Source organism: Numenius arquata, chromosome W, assembly GCF_964106895.1.
Source record: "Numenius arquata chromosome W, bNumArq3.hap1.1, whole genome shotgun sequence".
NCBI lineage: Eukaryota > Metazoa > Chordata > Aves > Charadriiformes > Scolopacidae > Numenius > Numenius arquata.
In genome coordinates this window covers 20692535-20718821 of record NC_133615.1, presented here as the reverse complement: position 1 = coordinate 20718821, position 26287 = coordinate 20692535, and the positions used below count along the sequence as shown (strand labels likewise).

The 26287-nt window shown below is 42.1% G+C and overlaps 1 protein-coding gene across 1 annotated transcript in view; it reads left to right on the top strand.

Moving 5' to 3' along the window:
• Nucleotides 1-24510, top strand: part of LOC141476668 (geranylgeranyl transferase type-1 subunit beta-like) — a 63109-nt gene extending 38599 nt beyond the window's left edge. The window contains exons 4-9 of the mRNA XM_074165468.1: nt 3258-3409; nt 4828-4960; nt 6993-7038; nt 18700-18884; nt 19161-19269; nt 23788-24510. Of these exons, the coding sequence (XP_074021569.1) occupies nt 3258-3409; nt 4828-4960; nt 6993-7038; nt 18700-18884; nt 19161-19269; nt 23788-23972 (810 nt within the window). The 3' untranslated portion in view covers nt 23973-24510. The remainder of the gene's footprint in view (nt 1-3257; nt 3410-4827; nt 4961-6992; nt 7039-18699; nt 18885-19160; nt 19270-23787) is intronic.
• Nucleotides 24511-26287: the final 1777 nt, after the last annotated feature.

Sequence of the window (26287 nt, the reverse complement as noted above, 5' to 3'; positions counted from 1 at the left end):
AAAGGTCCCTTCCAACCAAGAAGATTCTGTGATTCTGGTAGTTTATTATACGGTGGGGCCTCTTCCGCAGGCGTGACCTCCTCCTCCTGTGACATTCCAAAATCCTTGCCTTCTGGCCAGTCCATGATCACTTCCAGAATTCCTGGGCAACTGGGGTTTCCCATTTGAGTTCGCTGCATGATCAGTGCAATCCACTTACTCCATGAAGCATCCGTTGCATGATGTGTGGCAGGGACCCTTTCTTTGAACATCCAGCCCAGCACCGGCAGTCGAGGGGCTAAGAGGAGCTGTGCTTCTGAACCAACCACTTCCGAAGCAGCTCGAACCCCTTCATACGCTGCCAATATCTCCTTTTCTGTTGGAGTATAGCGGGCTTTGGATCCTCTGTATCCCCGACTCCAAAATGCTAGGGGTCGACCTCGAGTCTCCCCTGGCGCTTTCTGCCAGAGGCTCCAGGTCGGGCTGTTCTCCCCAGCTGTGTTGTAGAGCACATTTTTAACTTCTTGTCCCACCCGGACTGGCCCCAGAGCTACTGCGTGGACTATTTCCTGTTTAATTTGTTCAAAAGCTTGTCGTTGCTCAGGACCCCATTTAAAATCATTCTTCTTCCGGGTTACTTGATACAGAGGGCTCACAGTCAGACTGTAATCTGGGCAACGCATCCTCCAGAAACCCACAATGCCTAAGACAGCTTGTATTTCCTTTTTTCTAGTTGGTGGAAACATAGCTGCTATTTTATTGATCACATCCATCAGGATCTGACAGTGTCCATTTCGCCATTTTATTCCTAAAAACTGGATCTCCTGTGCAGGTCCCTTGACCTTACTTCATTTTATGGTAAAACCAGCTTTCAGAAGGATTCAAAGTATTTTATTCCCCTTCTCAAAAACATCTTCTGCTGTGTTGCCCCATATGATGATGTCGTCAATGCACTGCAGATGTTCCGGAGCTTCACCCTGTTCCAATGCAGTCTGGATCAGCCCATGGCAAATGGTGGGGCTGTGTTTCCACCCCTGGGGCAGCACCTCAGACAGCAAGAAAGAACCTCGTGGCAGCTGCTCTCTCTCCCCCCCCAGGCTACGCCCTGGGCATGGCTCACATGGGATGGAATACCTGTGTCCCTGCTAGATCCTGGGGAGAATTAACCCTATCCCCGCCGGAACCAGGACAATGCTCAAGAAAATTTCTTTGTTGTGAAGAAGCTCAGAAGAAAAATGCAGAAGAAAGGAAAAGACATTCTTGCAGCCTTTCAGTACTTAAAGGGGGCTTATAAGAAAGATGAAAAAAGACTTTTTACCAGGGCCTGTAGTACAGGACAAGAAGCAATGGTTTTAAATTGACAGAGAGTAGATTTAGTTTGGACCTAAGGAGGACATTTTTTACGATGAGGGTGGTGAGACGCTTGAACAGGTTGCCCAGGGAAGTTGTGGATGCCCCATTCCTGGAAGTATTCAAGGTCAGGTTGGATGGGGCTTTGAGCAACCTGATCTAGTGATCATCTAGATTGGACCTAGATAATCTTTAAAGGTCCCTTCTGATCCACACCGTTCTATGATTCTCTGTTTGGAAACTTAGTTTTCTTCATAGTTGCCGATGTGACTTTTTGTAGGCATTTGGTACTAAATATTGAAGAACCTTTCCAGATTTTTTTCATCTGCTAATGTGCGTTGTGTATTTCATTTGACAAAATATGTGAGAAGTTTTAGCTACTGAGCTGGGACAGTGAGAATCCTTTTAGAGCCAGAATTGGTTCAAATTTGGATTTTCAGCAGAGACTCGCTTTGTTTAAAAGTAAATTAATTGGTTACATGAAACTGAATACTTTTCTGTGACAGAGCAACTTTGTATCACTCTCTTTCTATATATATGGATTTTTAGAGTGAAAATCTACATTTCAAATGTGTTGATACATCACAAGGGTTAAGCTGCTTATAATAAAATTATGGTATGATAGGCCAAGTTATTCCTTCAGAGATTAGAGCCTGTCATGCACCCAGGAAAATCTTTTTTTCACAACTGCAATAATTCTCCAACCCATTTGAGTATGCACTTGTCCTCTGTCTATGGGGTGCCCCATGGGGAAGTGTGTCTGGGACCAGAGAGAGTGATGGGAGCGCTAGCTCAGGGACAGGAGTGGGAGCCAGCTATGACTACTGAGATTTTTGTCCCACTTCTTGACAGAGACCCCGGAGTCAGAAATGAGGGATTGGAGGGGCAGCTCTCAGCATTCCTCTTTCACCTTCTCTGTTGAGTAGCTAGAGCTTTTTCAGTGCTGCTGCAGCCACTTTCACCTTGTTTTGTCCCTGCGTGCCGCAATGTGATTCCCTAGTATGAGAACAGTGGGCAATAGGTATTTTTATCCTAGCTTCTTATTTAAAATAACATTTTCTGGCTTGGGAAACAAGCATGATTTGGCCTGAAAAATACTGTGTACCCATAACATAATCTGGTTTAACTTGTTTATGTACTGCTTTTATAGCTCTTTAAAATAATAATAATAAAAAAAAAGTCATCTTCCAGTTCTTCCAAATTGATCCATCTTAAGTACCATCCTAAGTATCCAAAGTCATCTTGTTACATGTGGTTTGTGTTGTCATGCATCGGTACAGTCCAGGATGTATCTAATAAATATCACAAAGAGAAATAGTAATTTTAGGACAACTGTATCTATCTCCCTCCTTTTTGGGTTTGTACCATTTAACTAGTCAGCATTTAACTCTCATTTTAGCTTCGTAGTTTACTTTATTTCTTATGCAAGTAGTTTGTTTAAACTATGATTATTTTTTTATAATATAGTTGGAAGTAGATGAGGGGCTTATTTGTTTTCCCTTCAACTGACAGAGAGATTACAAATAATCCCTCATACTTCTTTCTACTTGTAGATCATTAGGTTCTAAAATCTTTGCAGAAGGAACCTGTAGAGGTAGGGCTATTTAACAGAGTACCTCCAGCTGCCAGGGATAAACTTAGATATGGTTCAGCACATTTGATTCTTTTTGCTTAACTCTTGCATGAATCAGTGTTGGCATAGTCCTGTTCCACAGCTTCCTACTGATGAGCTGTTTACAAGGGTAGCAGAGCTGCGCATTAATTTACTTTCAATCAGAAAAGTAGAGTGGGATGCATTCAGTCTAACCATTATTAGTGAAGGGAAATGAACTTTGTTTATCTCTAATAATAAAAAATGAATACGTGATTGTAATATAAGTTCTTATGATGTGGGTTTTTTTCTTTCTTTTTTTTTTTTTTCCCTTAAGGGTCCTGGTATGTCTCATCCCTATGATAGCGGGCACATAGCAATGACTTATACAGGTCTTTCGTGTCTGGTTATTCTTGGAGATGATTTAAGTCGAGTAAATAAAGATGCTTTACTGGCAGGACTGAGAGCTCTCCAGCTGGAGGATGGAAGGTAAAAGATATAAAATATCTTACAACTCTCTGGAAGGTTAATAGAAAACCCAAGTGGAGAATTAAACATAATACACACTTTTATGAAAATAGTTGTATAATATTTTCTTTCTGTCTATCAGAAAATATTTTGGTGGGGATAAGCAATAGAATAACATTCTACTTTACAGGACCAAAGAGCACTTTATGTCCAGAGTTGCTTTCATACTGGAGAATGATGATGCTTACTTACAGCTGTAGAAACATGCTATTGGAAAGTTAATGGTTTGGTTTGTGTCTTGGGGATAGTTGTTTTGTTTGTTGGTTTGTTTGTTTCTTATATTTTTCAGATAAGTGAGGTTTTCTCTATTCGTATTCTCTGGTTTTGCAAGGCCCTGGTGGAGCATGAAGTTTGCTCTGCTTTGTAGGAGGGTGAGCTTTATTTAGTTTTGAGAGATTCTGTCCATTAATATACAGGATTAATTAACCAATAACTTATAATAGGAATATAATATTATTAAAATTCATTGTGAGATTCATCCTTTTTGCATGCATTTTTAAAAAAGATGGTATACACCCTTTGAACTACATCTGTTTGGGTTTTATGTAGGCTGGAGCTGGTAGCTTATTAAAACTTCTGCTAGGTTACATGATCTGTGTACTTTGATTTTACTGTATATTATTTTTTAAAGAGTACTTTAAGAAATGCATAACTAGAAATCTTATTCCTGAATTATGTTTCACTTCGTAATGAATTTGCTGTCCCCATTTACTAGCTATGAAAGCCTTTGTTTTGGTCAAATGGCTTTGTATTGCCTAGAAGTGTCCTATAATTAAAACTTTTTTTTAAAATAGAGCATAACTATTAAAATGCAGTGTTACATGTGTAGGTTTAAAAAAAAAAACAACAAAACAAAAAAAACCCCAAACAAACACCTATCCCCTCTGGAATGTTCTAAATATAAGTAGTGAATATAAACCAGATGATCTACAATTTCCTGTTACTTATAGCAACAGACTGACCTTAATGGGCTAAATTCTAATGTATGTATATATGGATTTGTTGGTCTACTTCCATTTGCAGCATCTTCTAGCATGTGGGGGTGCTTCTACCACTGCTATATGCATTCCTTTTATATGTTGTACCATTTTTGTCATTAAAGTTTATTCAAGAGAAAGGAGTTAGTGATGAGTTGCTCCAAACCCCCTAGCATCTTGAAGTGGTTGCTTGTCATCATGCCTGATTACAATAATAAACTGCACTGTTAACCTGTTATACATGTTTGTATCATGTATGGTTTTAATGTACAGACTGATACCTCTTCTACTATAAATAGAAGTAACTAACTTATTTTAAAAGGAAAAATAATGCAATTCCTAAAATGCTTTTCATATTTTCTAATGTAATGGGCTATAAAATGTAAGAAACCTTTCTTTCAGTTTCTGTGCTGTGCTGGAAGGAAGTGAGAATGATATGAGGTTTGTGTACTGTGCTTCCTGTATCTGCTACATGCTTGATAACTGGTCAGGCATGGATACAAAAAAAGCAGTAGACTACATTAGAAGAAGTATGGTGAGTATTGCCAAAGTGTTATTTCTCAATGCATTTTCAAGTTAATAGCTTTAGTTCTTTACTATGACTAAAAATCTATTCATCCAAATAGAAATATTACAGTAATTTTTTCTTTTCTACTCCTACTTCAATTAATTGAAAATGAAAAGTACATTCCTTTTTGTATTTATATTTTCATTGTAATGTTTGTACTAGCAAAGTAATCATATTGGTTGTGTTCTTGTTGTGAACTTGTGTACTTGTGTTGCAAGTTCAATTAAATCTGATCTTCTTTCTTTAAAATTCAATTTAAAATTGAAAGCAAATTTTCAAAAATTGAGGCCTGAAGTTCCTATGTCGTGGTTTCGGCCAAATTTACCAAAACCAGACTGACAGGTGGCCCTTCCCTGCCCCCCCCTCAAAAAAAAAGAGAGGAGAGGAAGAGATAAGGAGATTTAGAAGTTTAGAATGAACTAAACTACTTTAATGAAGAATTAATATTAAAATCAAAAAGAAGAAAATGATGAAATAGATACAATATATACAAAACCGTATCGAGCTCCCAGGATGACAGTCACGTCACCGGCAGGAACTGGGGAAGTCCCAGACTGGACTCAGTGACGAATGAGAACTGGGTTCCAGCTCTGGAGTCAGGAACACATGGATCGGAATCAAAGGCAGATGAACAGACAGAGTCCTCTCTGGACGTCGGCCATTGAAGAAAAAGAGTTGACCCTTTGATCCCTCAGCTTTTATACTGAGCATGGGGCAGATGGGATGGAATACCCCAGTTGGTCAGGTTTGGGTCACCTGTCCTGTCCGCTCCTCCCCACAGATGTGACCCCTCTACGTTTTTCTGTTTCTGACCCTCTAAGGGGGCAAATAACGAAATTGGCTGACCTTGGTTGTTATAGCAATAAGTATAAGCAAGGGCCTCCCTGCATACCATTCCTTGGCATGTAGCACAAACATTGGTCTTATCACTCTGAGAATGAGCAGTTTTCTGCACAATATGCTGTTAATTTCAGAGAGTTAGAAGAGGCCTAGCTAAAATGTAAAATTACTGAACAGAAAGTTGGTTCTGTTTTACTTCAAACCAGGACATCCTATAACTTTAAAAAATGGATAAGTAAAATATTGCATCACTAAAATCCTCAAATTTCAATGAGCTCTAGTCCTGCTTTCTAAAATCATATACAGAATCAATGGAAAAAATAATTATTGAGTTCAAGTCAAGCTTATTAAATGTTCCCAGTCCAGTACATCCCCTTACAGTAAGGATGTACATCTTGTCTGTAATTGTATTATTATTACATCTTCTCTGTAAAAAAGATGAAGTATTCTCAGAATACTTTTGATGCTTTGTTTGTCAGTGAAGCTCCTCCTTTTTATTTCACTTTACAAAGCATTTTTTCCAGCATTTTAATAATAATTTTAACAGCATTTATTTTACAGGGCAGGTAAAGTTCAATGCCAAATAGTATGCTTAGTATGTTGTTGCTTCTGCCCCCCCCCCCCGCCCTGCCCCACCAGTCTTCAGTTTTTGAAAGGCCGATGCTCTTGCTCTGTACTAGAGCATTTCTTGTGCTTCAGCGTTGTACATACAGTAGTACCATACATTATGCCTTCATGTACATTAACCATCTTTTGAGTTAGAGGCAGATTTTATGTATGCACTTCAATTTGGTTTGGAATTATGTATCCATTTTCCCTTTTCAGAAGGCCCCAAAACTGTAGGGCTTTTCTAAGGGTTATCTACACTGTATGTTTTCCCTTTTTGGCAAATAAATGTTTACCTAATTCCAGACTTTTAACATATATCACAACTAAAATGAACTCCATGCTCTTTGTTTGAAGAAAAAAGTCATAAAAACTGCCTGTATTGAAACAACACTGATATGTGCCAAGAGCTTTTTGAGACATAGGTTCAGAATTTAACTAGATTAGAATGGTGGAATGTTCTGATAATAATTTTGCTAATAAACTGATAAATTGGAATGTCTGTAAAAGTGATTTCGCTCTAAAGTATCTGGTTTGTTGATTTTTTCTTTAGTCTTATGATAATGGCCTGGCACAAGGAGCTGGACTGGAATCTCATGGTAAGAATGTTAACATGTTCTATACCCATTTTTACGACTGGAATTGAGAAATGCTGTAAGAAGTGCAGGGTATGTCATGCTTTTCCTTCTTTTCTGGTTTTAAGGAAGTGCGAAGAAGAGGAGCAAATCCAAAACATGCCTCAGAATATGATGTCTTCTTCTCTTAGTTCCAGCTTAATTTCAGACCAGATGGGTTCTTAATATATCAACTCTGTTATTCTTACCTCATGAAAGGTGTTGTTTTTTTTGAAAGGTGTTGGCTGTAGTTCTCGTCTCTTGCTGACAGAGCAACCTATTTCTGCATGTACCATTGGTATTCTGTGGATTTATCTGAAGACATCTTGTACAGTGCACTTGATAATTTCCAGTTTCATCAGATATCAGTAAAGCCTAGAAACATTTACTCTGCTAGATTAATTGGAAAGTCATGGATTTGCTGGATGGACCACTCAGTGAATAAGGAACTGGCTGGAGGGCTGCACTCAAAGGGTTGCGCTCAATGGCTCAATGTCCAAGCGGATGCCAGTGACGAGTGGTGTTCCTCAGGGGTCAGTACTGGGATCAGTGCTGTTGAACACCTTTGTTGGAGACATGGACAGTGGGATGGAGTGCACCCTCAGCAAGTTTGCCAATGACACCAAGCTGTGTGGCACGGTCAACACACTGGAGGGAAGGGATGCCATCCAGAGGGACCTGGACAGGCTTGAGAGGTGGGCCTGTGCAAACCTCATGAAGTTCAACCAGTCCAAGTGCAGGGTCCTGCACCTGGGACATGGCAATCAGAATCAGAATCAGAATCAGAATCGTAGTGGTTGGAAGGGACCTCAGAGATCATCGAGTCCAACCAACAGTAAAAAAAAAAAAAAAAAAAAAAAAAAAAAAAAAAAACCACCACAAACAAAACCACCACCCACCACCTGAACACACAACAACAACAACCAAACCAAAAACCATCACCCACCCACACAGCACCCCACCACAAACCAGTAATCTTGGACACTAGAGCATGCCCTGAAGAACCATGTCTACACGTTTCTTAAATACCTCTAGGGATGGTGACTCCACCACCTCCCTGGGCAGCCCATTCCAATGCCTGATAACCCTTTCAGTAAAGAAATGTTTCCTAATATCCAACCTGAACTTCCCCTGGCGCAACTTGAAGCCATTACCCCTTGTCCTATCATCTGTGACTTGGGAGAAGAGACCGACCCCCGTCTCTCTACAGCCTCCTTTCAGGTACTTGTACAGAACAATAAGGTCTCCCCTCAGTCTCCTCTTCCCCAGACTGAACAACCCCAGCTCCCTCAGCCTCTCCTCGTAAGACTTGTGCTCCAGACCCCTCACCAGCTTCGTTGCCCTTCTCTGGACCCGCTCCAGCACCTCAATGTCCCTCTTGTGGTAGGGGGCCCAAAACTGGACGCAGTACTCGAGGTGGGGTCTCACCAGTGCCGAGTACAGGGGGACGATCACCTCTCGGTCCCTACTTGCCACACTGTTCTTGATACAGGCCAGGATGCTGTTGGCCTTCTTAGCCACCTGGGCACACTGCCGGCTCATGTTCAGCCGACAGTCGACCAACACCCCCAGGTCCTTTTCTGCCAGGCAGCTCTCCAGCCACTCTGCCCCCAGCCTATAGCGCTGCCTGGGGTTGTTGTGACCGAAGTGCAGGACCTGGCACTTGGCCTTGTTAAACCTCATCCCGTTGGTCTCGGCCCATCGATCCAGCCTGTCGAGATCTCTCTGCAGAGCCTCTCTACCCTCCAGCAGATCAACACTGCCACCCAGCTTGGTGTCGTCTGCGAACTTACTGAGGGTGCACTCGATCCCCTCGTCCAGATCATTGATAAAGATGTTGAAGAGAATTGGCCCCAGTACCGAGCCCTGCGGGACACCACTCGTGACTGGACGCCAGCTGGATTTAACTCCATTCACCACCACTCTCTGGGTCCGGCCCTCCAGCCAGTTTTTAACCCAGCAGAGGGTATTCCCATCCAAGCCATGGGCAGCCAGTTTCTCCAGGAGGATACTGTGGGAGACTGTATCAAAGGCTTTGCTGAAGTCCAGATAAACAACGTCCACTGCCTTTCCTTCATCCAGCAAGCGGGTCACTTTGTCATAGAAGGAGATCAGGTTTGTCAAGCAGGACCTGCCCCTCGTGAACCCGTGCTGGCTGGGCCAGATCGCATGGGTGTCCCTCATGCGTTGCATGATGGCACCCAGGATGATCTGCTCCATGATCTTCCCAGGCACCGAGGTCAGACTGACAGGCCTGTAGTTCTCTGGATCATCCTTCCGGCCCTTCTTGTGGATGGGCATCACATTTGCCAGACGCCAGGCACAAATACAGGTTGGGCGGAGAATGGATTGAGAGCAGCCCTGAGGAGAAGGACTTGGGGGTGTTGGTGGATGAGAAGCTCAACATGGGCCAGCAATGCGTACTGGGAGCCCAGAAAACCAACCACATCCTGGGCTGCATCAAGAGAAGCATGGCCAGCAGGTCGTGGGAGGTGATTCTACCCCTCTGCTCTGCTCTCGTGAGACCCCACCTGGAGTATTGTGTCCAGCTCTGGAGTCCTAAAAACACAGGAAGGACATGGACCTGTTAGAACGGGTCCAGCGGAGGGCCACGAAAATGATCAGAGGGCTGGAGCACCTCTCCTATGAGGACAGGCTGAGAGAGTTGGGGTTGTTCAGCCTGGAGAAGAGAAAGCTCCAGGGAGACCTCATAACAGCCTTCCAGTACCTGAAGGGGGCCTACAGGAGAGCTGGAGAGGCACTCTTTATCAGGGAATGTAGTGATAGGACGAGGGGTAACGGTTTTAAATTGAAAGAGGGGAGTTTTAGATTAGATACTAGAAAGAAATTCTTTACTGTGAGGGTGGTGAGACGCTGGAACAGGTTGCCCAGGGAAGTTGTGGATGCCCCATTCCTGGAGGTGTTCAAGACCAGGCTGGATGGGGCTTTGAGCAACCTGGTCTGGTGGGAGGTGTACCTGCAATTGGCAAGGAGGTTGGAACTCGATGATCTTTAAGGTTCCTTCCAACTCTAACTATTCTATGATTCTATGATTCCAGCATCCATTGGGAGCTCAAATCTTGAAGCTGCAGTTAATTTTTGTAATTAAGGTGGTAAGGGATTTTAGGAGCAGTCGCCTCCTCGAGTAGCTCCGGCCCAGGACTTCCTCCTGCTCTAGCCCAGGGACCCAGGGTCTCTGCTCATGCTGAGAGACAGGGCTGCTGCTTTCCTGCTTGCAGGTTTAATCACAGTAGCAAAGTTGAGCGCCTGTCCAAGAGTCACACACAGAGGACACACATATCTTCTATGTAAAAAAGATGAAGAAGTGTTCTCAGTCCAGTTAATGTACATCACAGGAAGCTTTCTGGCAGACCACTATATACTGGTTAGAAACATAGTTCTCTTTAGTTGTTCTTTTTCATAGATTTAAAGTCCATCTGATTCATGCACTGTTCATTAATGACATAAGCCTTCATATTGGAATGAAGTGTATGAACAAAATTTTATACTATCACACTTGAATTACTTTTAATGCCTGAGATAACCTGTTTAATGTTAACTTATATGTTACTATTCTGCCCTGTGTTATAGCCATACTCTCAGGCCTAAGTTGCATTAGGATATGGTCGGTTTATATATTGTTTAGTTCTAAACAATATTCAGTGTTTAAAATGCCATACACATGCAGTGTTGATTTTTAAGGGATGTTAGGAGCGGTTGCCTCCTCCAGCAGCTCTGGCCCAGGACTCCTGCCTGCCTGGTTGCTGAAGCACATCCCAGGGACCCGGGGTCTCTGCCCAGGCTGAGGGACGCAGCTACCACTTTCCTGTTTGCAGGTTCAACCAGTAGCAAAGCTGAGCACATATCCCATACACACACACAGAGAACACTGACAAGGCCACCTTCTCAGTGGTACCCTATTCCCCTGCGCTGCTTGGGACAGGGGAGGAGGTAAAAGAGTTGGGAGTGAAGTTGAGCCTGGGAAGAAGGGAGGGGTGGTGGAAGGTGTTTTTAGATTTGTTCTTATTTCTCATTATCCAACTCTCTTTAACTGGCAATAGATTAAATTAATTTCCCCAAGTCGAGTCTGCTTTGCCCATGATGGTAATTGGTGAGTGATCTCCCTGTCCTTATCTGGACCCATGAGCTCTTTGTCTTATTTTCTCCCCTTGTCCTGTTGAGGAAGGAGGTATGATAGAGCCACTTGGTGGGCACCTGGTAGCTAGCCAAGGTCAACCCACCCCACTTACCAGTTACTGTCATGGGCAAAGCAGACTTGACTTAGGGAAGATTCATTTAATTTCTTGCCAATTGTGGTTTAACCCCAGTCGGTGGCTAAGCCCCACACAGCTGCTTACTCACTCCCCCAGCAGTGGGATGGGGAAGAGAATCAGAAGGGTAAAAGTGAGAAAACTCGTGGGTTTTAAAGACAGTTTAATTGGTAAAGCAAAAGCTGTGCATGCAAGCAAAGCAAAACAAGGAATTCATTCACTACTTTCCATCGGCAGGCAGGTGTTCAGCCTTCTCCAGGAAAGCAGGGCTCCATCATGTGTTACAGTTATTTGGGAAGATAAATGCCAAATGACACCCTTTTCCCCATCTTTTTATTGCTGAGTGTGACAGCATATGGTATGGAATATCATTGGGGTCAGCTGTTCCAGCTGTGGCCCCTCCCAACTTCTTGTGCACCTCCAGACTCTTTGCTAGAGGGGGCAGTGTGAGAAGCAGAGAAGGCCTTGACTCTGTGCAAGCACTGCTCAGCAATAGCTAAAATATGGGTGTGTTATCAACCCTGTTTTGGTCACAAATCCAAAACACAGCACCATATAAGATGCTATGAAGAAAATTAACTCCATATCAGCCAAAACCAGCACACCTATTAAAACAGATCCGGGTGGTGAGAAACAAAGACAAAATCTAAAAGGGCTTTCCCTCACCACCCCCTCCCTTCTTCCCAAGCACGACTTCCCTCCTTCATTCCAGGCTCCTCTTCCCCTCCCCCCACCCCACACCCATCCAGCCACAGCCGCCTCTCCTTCCTCCTCACACCTTTTCCCTGATCCAGCATTGGTCCTTCCCACAGGCTGCAGTCCTTGATGATAAGAATGCTCCAGTGTGGGCCCTCCATGGGCTATAGTTCCTGCCAGGAGCATGGTGCAGCTTCCTTCAGAGCATATCCACATCTGCTCTGGCATAGTCATTTTCACTGGCTGAAGAAGGAAACCTGCTTCACCATGGTCTTTTCCATGGGCTGCAGGAGAATCTCTGCTCCAGCACCTGGAGCACATCCTCCCCCTCTTTCTTCACTGACCTTAGTGTCTGCAGGGTTGTTTCTCATGCTTTTTTTTTTTCTTCCTTCCTCCTCTCTCATAACTGCTGTGCGGAGTTTTTTACCCTTTCTTAAATATGATATCAGAGAGGTCATAGAATCATAGAATTGTTTAGGTTGGAAAAGATCTTTAAGATCAAGTTCAACTGTTAACCTAACACTGCCAAGTTCGCCACTAAACCATGTCTCTAAGCGCCACATCTACACATCTTTTACATACCTCCAGGGATGGCAACTCCACCACTTCCCTGGGCAGCCTGTTCCAATGCTTGACAACCCTTTCGGTGAGGAAATTTTTCCTTATATCCAATATAAACCTCCCTTGGTGCAACTTGAGGCCATTTCCTCTTGTCCCATCACTTGTTACTTGGTAGAAGAGACCAACCCCCACCTTGCTACAACCTCCTTTCAGGTAGTTGTAGAGACCGATAAGGTCTCCCCTCAGCCTCCTTTTCTCCAGACTAAAAAAAACCTCAGTTCCCTCAGCCGCTCCTCATAAGACTTGTTCTCTAGACCCCTCACCAGCTTTGTTGCCCTTCTCTGGACACACTCCAGCATCTCAATGTCTTGTAGTGAGGGGCCCAAAACCAAACACAGGATTCAATGTGTGTCCTCATCAGTGCTGAATACAGGGGGATGATCTCTTCCCTAGTCCTGCTGGCCACACTATTTCTAATACAAGCCAGGATGCTATTGGGTGCCTTGGCCACCTGGGCACACTGCTGGCTCATATTCAGCTGGCAGTCGACCAATATCTCCAGGTCCGTTTCCACTAGGCAGCTTTCCAGCCACACTTCCCCAAACCTGTAGCGTTCCATGGGATTGTTGTGACCCAAGTGCATGATCCGGTGCTTGGCCTTGTTGAATCTCATCCCATTGGCCTTGGCCCATCGATCCAGCCTCTCCAGATCCCTCTGTAGAGCCATCCTACCCTCAAGCAGATGAACATCCCTGCCCAACTTGGTGTCATCTGCAAACTTACTTGATGGTGCACTTGATCCCCTCGTACAGGTCATTGATAAAGATGTTAAACAGAATTGGCCTCAATCCATTCAGTTTTTAAACCAGCAAAGAGTATGCCCATACAAGCCATAAGCAGCCAGTTTCTCCAGGAGAATGCTATGGGAAACGGTGTCAAAGGCTTTACTGAAGTCCAGGTAAACAACATCCACAGCCTTTCCCTCAGCCACTAAGCTGGTCACCTTGTCACAGAAGGAGATTGGGTTAGTCAAGCAGGACTTGCTTTTAATAAACCCATGCTGACTGGGCCTGATCACCTGGTTGTCCTGTACATGCCACGTGATGGCACTCAGGAAGATCTGCTCCATAACCTTCCCCAGCACCGAGGTCAGACTGACAGGCCTGTAGTTCCCCGGATCCTCCTTCCGGCCCTTCTTGTGTATGAGCATCACATTTGCTAGCCTCCAGTCCACTGGGACCTCCCTGCTTAGCTAGGACTAGTACTGCTGATAAATGGTGGAAAGTGGCTTGGTGAGCACTTACGCCAGCTCCCTTAATAACCTTTGGGTGTATCCCATCCAGCTCCATAGACTTGTGTGTGTCTAAGTGGTGTAGCAGGTCGCTAACCATTTCCCCTTGGATTATGGATTCTGCTCCCCATCCCTGTCTTCCAGCTCGAGGGCTGGGTACCCAAAGAACAATTGGTCTTAGTATGAAAGACTGAGGCAAAGAAGTCATGAAGTACCTCAGCCTTTTCCTCATCCTTGGTCGCTATGTTTCCCCCCGCATCCAATAAAGGATGGAGTTTTGTCGGAGTGGGAGACGGACCCGGAGTAATGATGAGTCTCAATATGAGTATGATCGTTCTCACTTTATTCAAGTTCTCACAGAGTATATAAAGACAGACAAGCAGAGCACGTGCTAGCGACAGCTATACGATTGGCTTACAGTCTCTGTTCACGCGCCTAGAGCGCTCACACAATTAGTGCAGACCTCTTGTCCACACGCAGCAGATGTTTCTCTATCTCCCGGAGGCAGTACCGCTTATCTTTTCTTTATCATGTAGCTACTTCTTCATACTTCTCTTTCTCAAGGAGAGTTCACAGCCTCCTCCGGGCTTTCATCCCTATCAAAGACTGGGTTGCTCATTGCAATCAAGTCATGTCCCTTTTCACTCAGCCATTCCTCCACAGTTTCTCCTTAGCCCTCCTTTTGTTGCCAATGTATTTATAGGAACATTTTTTATTGTCTTTTGCAGCAGTAGCCAGATTAAGTTCTGGTTGGGCTTTGGCCCTTCTAATTTTCCCCCTCCATAACCTCACGACATCCTTGTAGTCCTCCTCAGTTGCCTGGCCCTTCTTCCAAAGGTCATAAACTCTCTGTTTTTCCCTGCGTTCCAGCCAGAGCTCTTGGTTTAGCCAGGCCGGTCATCTTCCCTGCTGGCTCGTCTTTCGGCACGTGGGGATGGCCTGCTCCTGTGCCTTTAGGATTTCCTTCTTGAAGAACGTCTAGCCTTCCTGGACTCCTTTTCCCTTCAGGACTGCCTCCCAAGGGACTCTGTCAACCAGTCCCCTGAACAGACCAGAGTCTGCCCTCTGGAAGGCCAAGCTGGCAGTTCTGCTAACCCCTCTTGCTTTGCCTAAGATGTCCTCCAACCTTCACATCACTCACAAGCCCTTCTCTGTTCGCAACCACACGTCTAGCAGGGCACCTTCCCTAGTTGGCTCGCTCACCAGTTGTGTCAGGAAGTTATTTTCCACACCCTCCAGGAACCTCCTAGACTGTTTCCTCTCCGCTGTATTTTATTTCCAGCAGACATGTGGTAAGTTGAAGTCCCCCATGAGGACAAGTAGTAGTGATTATGAGACTTCTCCCAGCTGCTTATAGAGTATTTTGTCTGCTTCTTGATCCTGGTTGGGTGGGCTATAACAGACTCCCACCATGATATCTGCCTTGTTGGCCTTTCCCCTGATTCTTACCCATAAACAAATGTTCTTACCTTTGTTTAGGTAAAGTCCAAGGTAGTAGTTCTGCTGACCCCCCTCCTTACTTCTCCAAGAATCGAAAACTCTGTCATTTTGTGGTGGTGCCACCAGCTTCACTGATTGACTGAGCTTTGGCCAGTGGTGGGTTTGTTACAGAGTGGACTGGAACGGATTCTGTCCATCACAGAAGCAGCCCCTGGTCTCTTCTCATAGAGTCCACCCCTGTAGCCCCCCTGCTACCAAGACCTTGCCACATGCAACCAATATACCTGTTAGAGACAGTTCGCTAATGAAGGCACACACACTACATTCTTTAAATTCACAAGCATATGCACATTTGCAGATTCCTCAAGTACCAGCCTTGCCTCTCTGTCCGTCTGTGTCACCTGATGCTATAGGGACAGGCAGGTTCTTTTAAGGTTCCTTGGTAGAATGAGAATTTGCCACAGGGCCAATTTGGAGCTTTTATTATTATGTAATGGTTTTAGTAATCAGCATAGCTTATAATTACACAGAATTTCTAGCAATTAGCATAGCTTTCCTATTACCTAAAATTTCAGTTACCTAGGCTTTTCAGTCACCTGGACCCTCTGCAGATTGAGTCAAATTCTTAATAATCAGCACACAATACAGTAATCATAATCTAGACTCTGACTTTGAAAAAGTACACGAGTCATTCACTCAGTCCTCAAAAGAAGAAGAACGATGGAGACGGTGTCACAGTACTCTAGCCGACAGTGAGGGTGCTTCCCTTTCCCCCTCCATCACAGTGCAGGCATCACCTATATCACACCAGGAAACATGAAGGCCTTAGCAGACTGGCTGCTGTTGGATCTCCTTCAAAAGCCTTTTGAATAAGATGATATATTTATACCTCTCAGTCTGGGAGTTTAGTCCTTCCCATTTCCATAAGTTAGTGGATTCTGAAGAGGCTGCCAGACAATCAATATGCAATAATTTTGTCTGCAGGAGACAGCAAGCTGCAGGTGTCAATGGCTGCATAATGATCTTTATCTCTTCCTGTCCGTTGTGTCCTGCCTACCCTTTGACCTAATGGTGCTTCTCCCAGCATACATCAGGCCTTAGCATGAGCTGTGTGTTAGCCAAAATCTGAGGAAGAGTTGAGTGAACAGTCACAGGAGGCATCCCTGAGCACTGGGGGATCATGGATTTTGCCATCCGGATTATCTCATGTGCTGTTACGCTTCCCTGTTCCATAATGGGTGTCACCATATCTTGGCAACAATGCTGTACCAGGTGTCAGAAGCAGGGGGTACTGGTCCCACCCTGATAGCACTGCCCAGACCCCAGGCCCTCTTTCTTGCTTCTTGGGTTCCCTACTTGCTGGCTTGTCCAGCTTGATGCTTGCTAGCAAACATGCACGCACTCACACACTTGTCCCGCAGGCACTCCACATTCGCAAGTTCCCCTTGAATACCACCAGCACAGTCCCTCTTCCTGATACCCCTGCCCAGACCCAGGGCTTCCTACTTGCTGGCTAGTCCAGCTTGAAGTTTGCTGGTGAATACACATGCACACCCCATGCACCATTTGGGGAAATACAGACACTCAGTTCCCCCCCAGCAGCCAGCACCAGGCACACAGACTGACCTGTGGTCCTGCTCCAGCCACTCACCTCACGAAGTTTGGTCCCTCCCAGTAGCTGCTTTTTTGGGATGCACCTCATTCCTGCCCTAGTGGCCAAGAACCCCACCATAGCCCAGGGGCACCTACAGCCCCGGTGACCCCAGTAGGTGGCACCAAATCCACTCACACAGGTCTCCCTAATAGCTGTCACTTAGTCCTCGCAGCACACATGCACATGGGATACAGTTTATGCAGAGACAGTTAAGAAAGGATTTAATTAGAAGATAGATCAGACTGCAGTGATCAGGTGCAGGGCTCAATCAGACAACTGCATTGACTTGGTGCCAGTTTAGATGTGACCAGTCCTTTTTATACCCTTTTCTGTCTACTTCCGGTTTTTCCCTCCCTGCTCCCCTTTGCCCTGCACATTTCCTCATCTGTTTGCGTAGTTCCACTGACCTCCCCTCCGACATCCTGGACCCTGAGGTTTACATCCTTATCAGTTGCAAAGTCTAAGTTTGCCTCTGGTTTCTTGATAGCCCATCAATTAGTGCTACTGACCAGGTTTGCTTCCTGTCTTTGTCTCCATTATGTTTGCTTGTCAGGTTTGTGTCTCTATGTTTTGTTTATGGCTTCCCCCCCTTTTCCTCATTTGACAAGGTCCTTGATCATATAATCTTAATGGAATAAATATTCCCACACGCCATATATCCTTACCAATTAGTGTGACTGACCTGGTTTGGTTCTCATCACTGCCTCCCTTATTGTTTGCTGGTCAGGTTTGTGTCTCTCTATGTTTTCTTGTTTATGGCTTCCACCTTTTTCTTAATAACCCTTTTTGCATTGCAAAGGCCCTTGACCAGATACCCTTAAAGGAACAGACTCTCTTTCCTTCCACATACTGTTACAATACCGGTATTCACACAGATATGAACAGCACAGACAAGTTGATGCTGTTCCTCATCTCCAGTTGATCAAGATAGTCAGTCCATCCAGCAGCTGGCCCCTAGACCCCTGGTAAAGTTGAAAAGCTTAAATTATACCCCTACGTATTTTAAAATGTAGTTAAGTTTCTGTAGAATGCTAACCATAACAAATATCATTACTTCACTATCCTTCCTGCATTTCAACATCAGAATGAAAAATAATCCTATATTTCATGGGGTTTTCTAGTGCCATAACAGTGGATCTTGCTCCCAATGGCTTGTATCAACAGCTTACTTCCAGGCTGTAATTATATAATTACAGGTAATAGAATGAGCTTTGATGGGTTTTTAAAAGTGATGGTAATGATATGCAGACAGAGAATATGAATTTCTCTTCTAATTTCAAATTTTACCTTACAGTTTCCTTGACAATAAAAAAAAAAATCTTTAGAAGCATAATTTGTGTTTGCTACAACCATGGAATCCTCCAGTTTTTTCATAGCATTAACCATGTCTATTGGGTTTTGTGGTTTTGGTTTTGTTTTTTCTTACTGCTTGTCAGACACTTACCCTTCAGTTTATTTTTCTTCTCTGGGGAGTTGTGTCTGTGACTGCCTTTGGCATCTCTGCTTCAGTCTGATAGTCTGATTGCTGGTTTCCCATTAGCTTTCTTGTGCAAGTAATATATCAAGAAATGTCTTCTGTTGCATTACCATTTACTCATTTATGTTGTACTCTTTTTAGAAATCCATTGGTTTAATTGATATTGGTGTAGTTAAAATTCTGATTGAGATCATACAGGCTTCAGTGAAAATGTGGGTATCTTAAAACATTGCATAAACAACTGTTTCCTCCATAGGTGGCTCTACATTTTGTGGTATTGCATCACTGTGTTTGATGGGTAAACTGGAGGAAGTTTTTTCAGAAAAAGAACTGAACAGGATAAGAAGGTGGTGTATAATGAGACAACAGAATGGCTACCATGGACGACCCAACAAACCTGTAGACACCTGCTATTCCTTTTGGGTGGGAGCAACTTTGAAGGTAGTGTACAGAAATCCTACAGGATATTTATTGACTATTTATTTTGATTTCTTTAACCACCTTGGTTTACTTGGAAGAATTACATATTTGGCGCAAGTACAAGAATATGCAAAGATCATTATAAAGGTTTTTCATCTTGAAAAAATGCAAGATAAGGAGGTTTAACACATCGGTGCTATATTGCTCTACTTATCTATGTAAATAGACATTCTATTTTAATATTTTAAAATATACTCAAGTTTAGTATATTACTGTAACATTCTAACTTCTTTTCAGCTCTTGAACATATTCCAATATACAAATTTTGAGAGAAATCGAAATTACATCCTGTCAACTCAAGATCGTCTTGTTGGTGGATTTGCCAAGTGGCCAGATAGCCATCCAGGTAAATTTACTTCTCAAAATTATGGTGAGTGTCTTTTAAGCTACAAATATATTCCAGCAGTCAAACATCTGAGAGGTGTAAGAGAGGGTTTTTTTCCCCAGTCTCCTTCAAATAATGGAAAAACATAAACCTTAAAATATGAGATTTTCCTGATTTAGAGAGAAAGGGATATAGTTTTTCCTTGTTCAGCATCAGAGCAAGTGAGCTGCTGTTGTTTAGACTGTCACCAGAACAGTGTCACTGTTGGTTTAGAGGTGGACAAGCTTTTCCATGTGTTTAACCATTCTAATTAAAAATCATACTGTGCAGTGAGTATCTTTGTAAAGGGTCTGAGTAAAATATTTCAGAAAGTTTATTTCCTTAAGAAATGAATCCTTTGAGATTATTCAGAAATCTTTAATGTATTTAAAACACTCAACTCAGAGTTATGTAGTTACATATTATGATTTACAGATTATAATTGCACATAGAAATTATACATAGTATATCTGAAATAGTTATTGGATGCATTTTTGAAGTGGAAACCGATAATTTGAAAAAATACTAGAATTCAAAGGAGATACTGTAAAGATATGAAAATAAACTTTGTGCCAGTAGTAATGTTCAGTGGCATTTTGTTCAAAGAAGATAAACAGTCCATAAACTCACCAAACAATAAAAACATAGTTATAATAAAGGAGGAGACAGAATCTACACAGAGATATTTCAGCATGGCATCATTTCATTTTGAAGAACAGTAGACAGTTTGTCAGAGTGGACCCACACTGATAATATAGTGCTCATGACATGCTTCCCCCCTGAAAACCAGTTCAGGATTCCTGACAACTATCTATATTTGGTGTACATTATGTAGACCAATCAGTATTACTTCAAGGAAATATTTCCATTTGTCTTGATGAACTATTTACTTAGGAGGTTAGGAAGAAAAACAGTATCTTTAAAACCCCAATCATGTAAAAAGTTCCTCAACCTGTCCTTTAAAATAGTTTGACATAAGATTTGAGGAAGGCAAGACCAATAATAAAGCTGTTTGCTTTGATTTGTATGGTGTTCCTGCCTGTACACTACTGTTTCCTTTAAAGCAAGTTTTTCCTGTCTCTTAAACTTTCTTTTGAGAGTAAGCTACTTTTTAACTTGAATGCTCTGGCTGACCACAGAAATTGGAACAAGAAGGCTGAACTAGAGTACTAAGGATTAACTAGATTGTTGATTTATGAACGTACAGAAGTTTTGCTGGTATGCCAGATTTTTTCTAGCTCCAACAATTTATAGAATGCATCATATAAGATTGCATATCATCTGGGAAAAACTTGTTTGGTGTTTCCTTTGGTACTGTTGAAGTTTAATGGTATAGGATTTTTACAGAAAAAAACTAATCAGTTTATACTTTTGTGATAGGTGGGTTTATTGCAGCATTCTTTCCTCAGGCAGATGGTGATGTAAGTCTGTGTTCATGTTTTGAAGAAAAATAGTAAAAAAGTTAATGAAGTTCTAATCTGAATGATGATTGTAAATGCAGCATCTTTTTTTTTTTACGGATCTGTAGTTTCAATGCGATATATACACAGCTGAGCTTCAGACAAGATCACTCTACTATCTGAAAGCTGAGCTGTCTTTTTGAAGACAATAAAGATTTCCCACTTTATTAATGTGAAGTGTCTGTGCAGCTCCATTGTTTTCAGAAGCCTACTGATGGTTAAATGTACACAGTCCTCTTGACTTCTGAGTAAATGCAAAATGTGAAGATAACGAGACTGGTATGGGTCATCTCACAAATGAGTTAATAGTTCTGTTGAGGTCGAATAAGGACAGAAATGATTAATTCTCCTTGAAGCATTTAGCTTTTATAAAGCTGAGAATAGTGGTCTCAGTTTGATTTTGTTGCAAAACTCAGGTGTGACAGAATATGCCAGGGAAAGATTGCAAAATAAGCATATGCAATTTCTTCATAGGTGCTTTCTAAAATAGATTCAGAATTTGAACTTCTGTAGCTCCTATTTTATGCAAAAAGCTCTGGTTAAATATTACATGGACTACCAAAATTGCAAGTAACTTCTCACAACTGATGATTCAGGAAAGTATTATTTTGTAGTCCTGATGTTCCCATGCTAACAAATGTTAATACATTGTTGGTTTTAGAGGTAGCAGTGTTTCTTGATTTAAAATAGTAAGTGTTTGGACTAGTGTGCTTGTTGAGCAGTAATCTTAGAAAACTATTTCTTGCCTTTGAAAATCAATCTGAAAAGTCAAAAGTCTTTTAAATGCTAGTAAAGCTTTTCAGTGGTTCCCAGTGACAGGACGAGGGGCAATGGGCACAAGTTGGAACATAGGAAGTTCCATTCAAATATGAGGAAAAACTTCTTTACAATGAGGGTGACAGAGCACTGGAACAGGCTGCCCAGGGAGGTTGTGGAGTCCCCTTCTCTGGAGATTTTCAAGACCCGCCTGGATGCAGTCCTGAGTAATGTGCTCTAGGCAATCCTGCTTTAGCAGGGGAGTTGGACTAGATGATTTCTAGAGGTCCCTTCCAACTCTGACAATTCCATGATTCTGTAATCCTCTGAAATCATGAGCATACCAAAGGGAATTGTGAAAAGTCTATTGTTTAGTTTTTAGTAGTCTCTACAGATAAGCATCCACATAGGTTTGTCAAACAGGAAAGGCTATCAGAAGTTTCCTGATACAAAAGTTAGATCTGCTATCTTAAGTTAATGCTACTTATTACAAATATTAAACCCCCAAACATCAGGGTTCTACAGAGCTGGGGATTTTGTTAGAACACATAACCAAGTCATTCATTTTTTTTTAGATTTGAGCATAAATCATGATAAGCTTTAAATAAATTTAAAAAAATTTCTCTTAACTACTAGATGTACTGCTGATGCATCTCATGATATCTTTAAATGATACACGATACAAAAGAATTGGAAATGTGTGAATTGCAGGTGACACAAAAGAAATATTAGAAGATCTAACATGATAAAAAGAGAGGGAGAGGATGAAAATGGGTATGCACATTTACTAAATGTAAAACACTGAAGTGAGATTTGCACTAGTAGAAGTATAAGTCCACCTTGTACTTTGGTTTTAAGACAGCTGCTCAGTAGTTGTGAGATTGTGTACTGCCATGTATTTGTGAATTGCTCATGAAACAAAACATTTGGACCTATGGTTTTCAACCTTGAAAAGCCTTGCATTTTTTATATCTTTAAAGAGAGGAGTACACAGGCTGCATAGGTGTGTTATGGCTACAATGGAGTTGTGTATTAAGTTAATATGGATTTGCACAAGTGTAGAACTTCGTGGTTAAACTCACCAAATATCCCTATATAGGTAATTAAGTTTGTATATGGATTTTAGTGAGTATCAATACAGCTTTCCACAGGAGTTAATATACTGTATTTCCTGAAGTTGAGCTTTCCTTGCCTGACATACTTTCTGCAAGGTCAATAGGGACTATACTGAATGTGCTTTTGTCTGCATGTTAATGCTGATAAGCAGAAGCCATCTTTCAGAGAAGGTAGCTAGTGAGACTCTAGCCATATAACTTCTTGTAATATCATTTTAGTCAGACATGAAATTAGCGATACCTCCAAAAGATTACCAAGTGTTGAGAATTTGGAAGGGACACATTAAGGTCACATCCTCTTTCCATCTTTAGGCTGTGATTTCTTGTTTTGATAATCCAACCTAATGGATTATTGTTGCCCAGAGGGGGCAGGCTCACACCTCTTCCTCCCAACTTCCTTAAGTACAGCTGCATGTCCTTTCCCCTTTTTGCACTGGATTTGGTGTATATCATGAACGCTTCTGCAAACCAGTTTAATTCACTAAAATGTCAGAAAGCTGTCCAAATTTTCCTGCTCAGGATAGTTTTCTCCCACGTTTTCTGAATTACTTTAAGTCATGGAGGGTGTTGAGCAAGCTCTAGTGCAGGATAGCTGTGGGATGGGGAAATAAGAGCATCTCATTTCTGCTGATCAAGCTACTTCATTAATTCATATTTTTAGGGTATTTTCTCTGGAAGTGGGGAGATTAGGGAAAGTAATGATTTTTTTCATACTTTTCAATTCTGCTGTTTGGATACTGGTGCTAATTTTGGTGTTTCAGTAGTCAACTGTCCACTAAGTAGCCAGCTATCCACCTGATCTTTCATTTGCAAAAAAAATAATTCCTTCATGTTGCGGGGGGAGGGGGATTTACTCTGTTGAAGGAAATGTATTTACAGCTCCTAAAATGATTTTGCTGTTTGGCCTGAGAATTCAGAAGTAGTTAAGTAGTGGGAAAGAATTGTTATAAAATAAAACAGACTCTAGTCTTAGAGATTGCACACCATCATTTCATGCTGGAAGGTTTGGGCAGAAATTCTTTTCTTGTTTCAAATCTGAAGTTTAAAATGTAGCATCTGTTTGTTTTCCTTGGTTGTAATTATTCAGGGGGTTTGGAATCCAGGAACAGTTGGCTGTTACAGCCTGATAGAAACATAATTTTCTTTTTCATTTTCTGTCCTGCTTTCAGATGCTTTACATGCCTACTTTGGGATTTGTGGCTTGTCGTTAATTGGAGAAACTGGTATTTGCAAAGTTCATCCTGCCCTGAATATAAGCACAAGAACCTCAGAGCACCTTCACCACCTCCATCAGATCTGGAAAACAAGGACTCTAAACAGTGTTCAGATGACACACACATCTCTACATGAATGATTTAGATTTTATTTTAGTTCTGATAGCATAATTGTATCCCAAGATTAAAAGCCATGTAAAACCAGTGTGCTCTTTTAAGTGCTGAAGTCATACAATCAGATCTGTGTTGCTAGCATCATTTTGATAGGTAATTGCCTCCAGAAAGTTATTCTGCACTGAGGAAAAAAGGAAATATTTTGGATATATAGAAGTTTGTCACCACAGATGGTAAACAGATCTTCGAATGGCTTTACTTCTAAGAAATACCTTGAGGCAATTGAATTTAATTTTTAATTTTTATTTTTAAAATTTGTGCATACTGTGTCAAAATATATAATGGGAAAGTATTTTCAAAATCTGTTTACATATCATACAGTATAGCACAGAAATTCTTGAAGTTCTTTATGACCTTAATGTTTGACATATTTTTGGGTAAAGAATCTCCCATATTAAGTCTCAGTTAAAAGTTACCTTTTATCACCTACTTTCAGATTCCATAAACTTTGTTTGTTTTTGTTTTTTTTAAAGTAGATACAAATAAAATTATTTTATTCAATATACTAGACTTTTAAAGTTGTGTGGCCTTACTAAATGGATTTCATAATTCTACTGAGTAGCTTCTACACAGATGCAGTGAATCATTAGGCAGACAGTGTTTTGGACTGAAATATTCTCTTCATGGGATATTAATGAGGGTGCAGTGGATGATGTATAGCATTAAGAGATATTCAGCACAGAATAGCTGTGTGTGAGAGAAGCATTAGAACCTGTTTCTCAAGTCAAACCTTTGCAATACATTAAAATTATACAACTGTACTTTGATGGTTTTTTTATATTTTTCTCTTCTAGTGTGAAATAATTCTGAGTTTCTTAATGCTTCTGTGTAAAGAATGAAACATTGGTCTTTAAGATAAGTTGGTAGCGGTTTACTCAGAGATGATGAGCATCCTCGGCTTATTTAGTAGTAGTGCCTTACTTTGTGTGCTTGAAATGCTGCTGTGATGGGTTGACCTTGGCTGACCACCAGGTGCCCACCAAACCACTCTCTCATTCCCCCTCCTCAATGGGACAGGGGAGAAAATAAGATGAAAAACTCATGGTTCGAGATAAAGGCAGTTTAATGAAAAAGAAGCAAAGGCCACACACAGAAGCAAAGTAAGAAAAAGGAGATTTATTCTCTACTTGCCTTCAGCAGGCAATGTCCAAGCCACTTCCTGGGAAGTAGGGCATCAGTATGTGTAGCAGCTGCTTCAGAAGACAAATGCCTTAACCACGAATACCCTCTGTCCTCTTCCTTTCTCTTAGCTTTTATTGCTGAGCAGACGTCATATTGTATGGAATATCCCTTTGGTCAGTTGGGATTGGCTGTCCCGGCTCTGTCCTCTCCCAACCTCTTGCCCACCCCTAGACTACTTGCCTTCGGGGGCGGGAGGTGTGTGTGGTGTTGGAGAGACAGCTTGATGCTGTGGGAGCACTGCTCAGCAATAACCAAAACATTGGTGTGTTATCAACATGGTTCTAGCTACAAATACAAAGCACAGCACTGAGGCCTGCTATGGGGAAAGTTAACTCCATCCCAGCCAGACCCAATACAATCTCCACCCCTTATCCAATATCATTTGTGTCATGCTCAGGTCCCACATAATGTGATACATTTATATATCTTCTAACCATCCCATTCCTGAAATCCCCTCTTACCAACACTTACAACTTATACTCCATACTTAAACCATCTTTATACCCAACATACAGATTTATACATTCTCATTAACTACTATCCCCTGACCCTTAACAAATAGATAGATCTTATTTTCCCATTCCATGGGCCTCTGCCACTCCCCAAAATGTCCATAAGAACAGGCTAGGACTTGAGCCCCACCTGTCAAGGTGGTCGCTCAGGACAGAAGCAGCATGTTCTTCCTTGAGTGAAGACAATCCCACGAATGAGCTTGCCTTTTCCCAAGGGAGGAGCAACCCACAATGCCTTCCCCAGCCACTTGCCTATGTGCAGGACAGGGACCTTATCTCCTCCCACAGTATGTAGGGGCTTTGTTTGGGTAGGACCAGAACAATTATCAGATCCTCTGGTGTTAACCAGCCAAGTGGCTTCTGCTAATTTTATCCCAGTGCTTCCATGCCCTATTGCCCAATGCTCTTAACATAGTCTTTAATAGTCCATTATATCTCTCAATCTTTCCAGAAGCTTGTGTGTATACTAAACATAGGCTACTTTTTACTTGTACAGGCCAAGCCCCAGTACAGTGCTAGGAGCTGCTAGTTTTCATTGGGGTAGGCAAGGTACCATTCTATCAAGTGATGCGTCAGTTTTCCAGGGT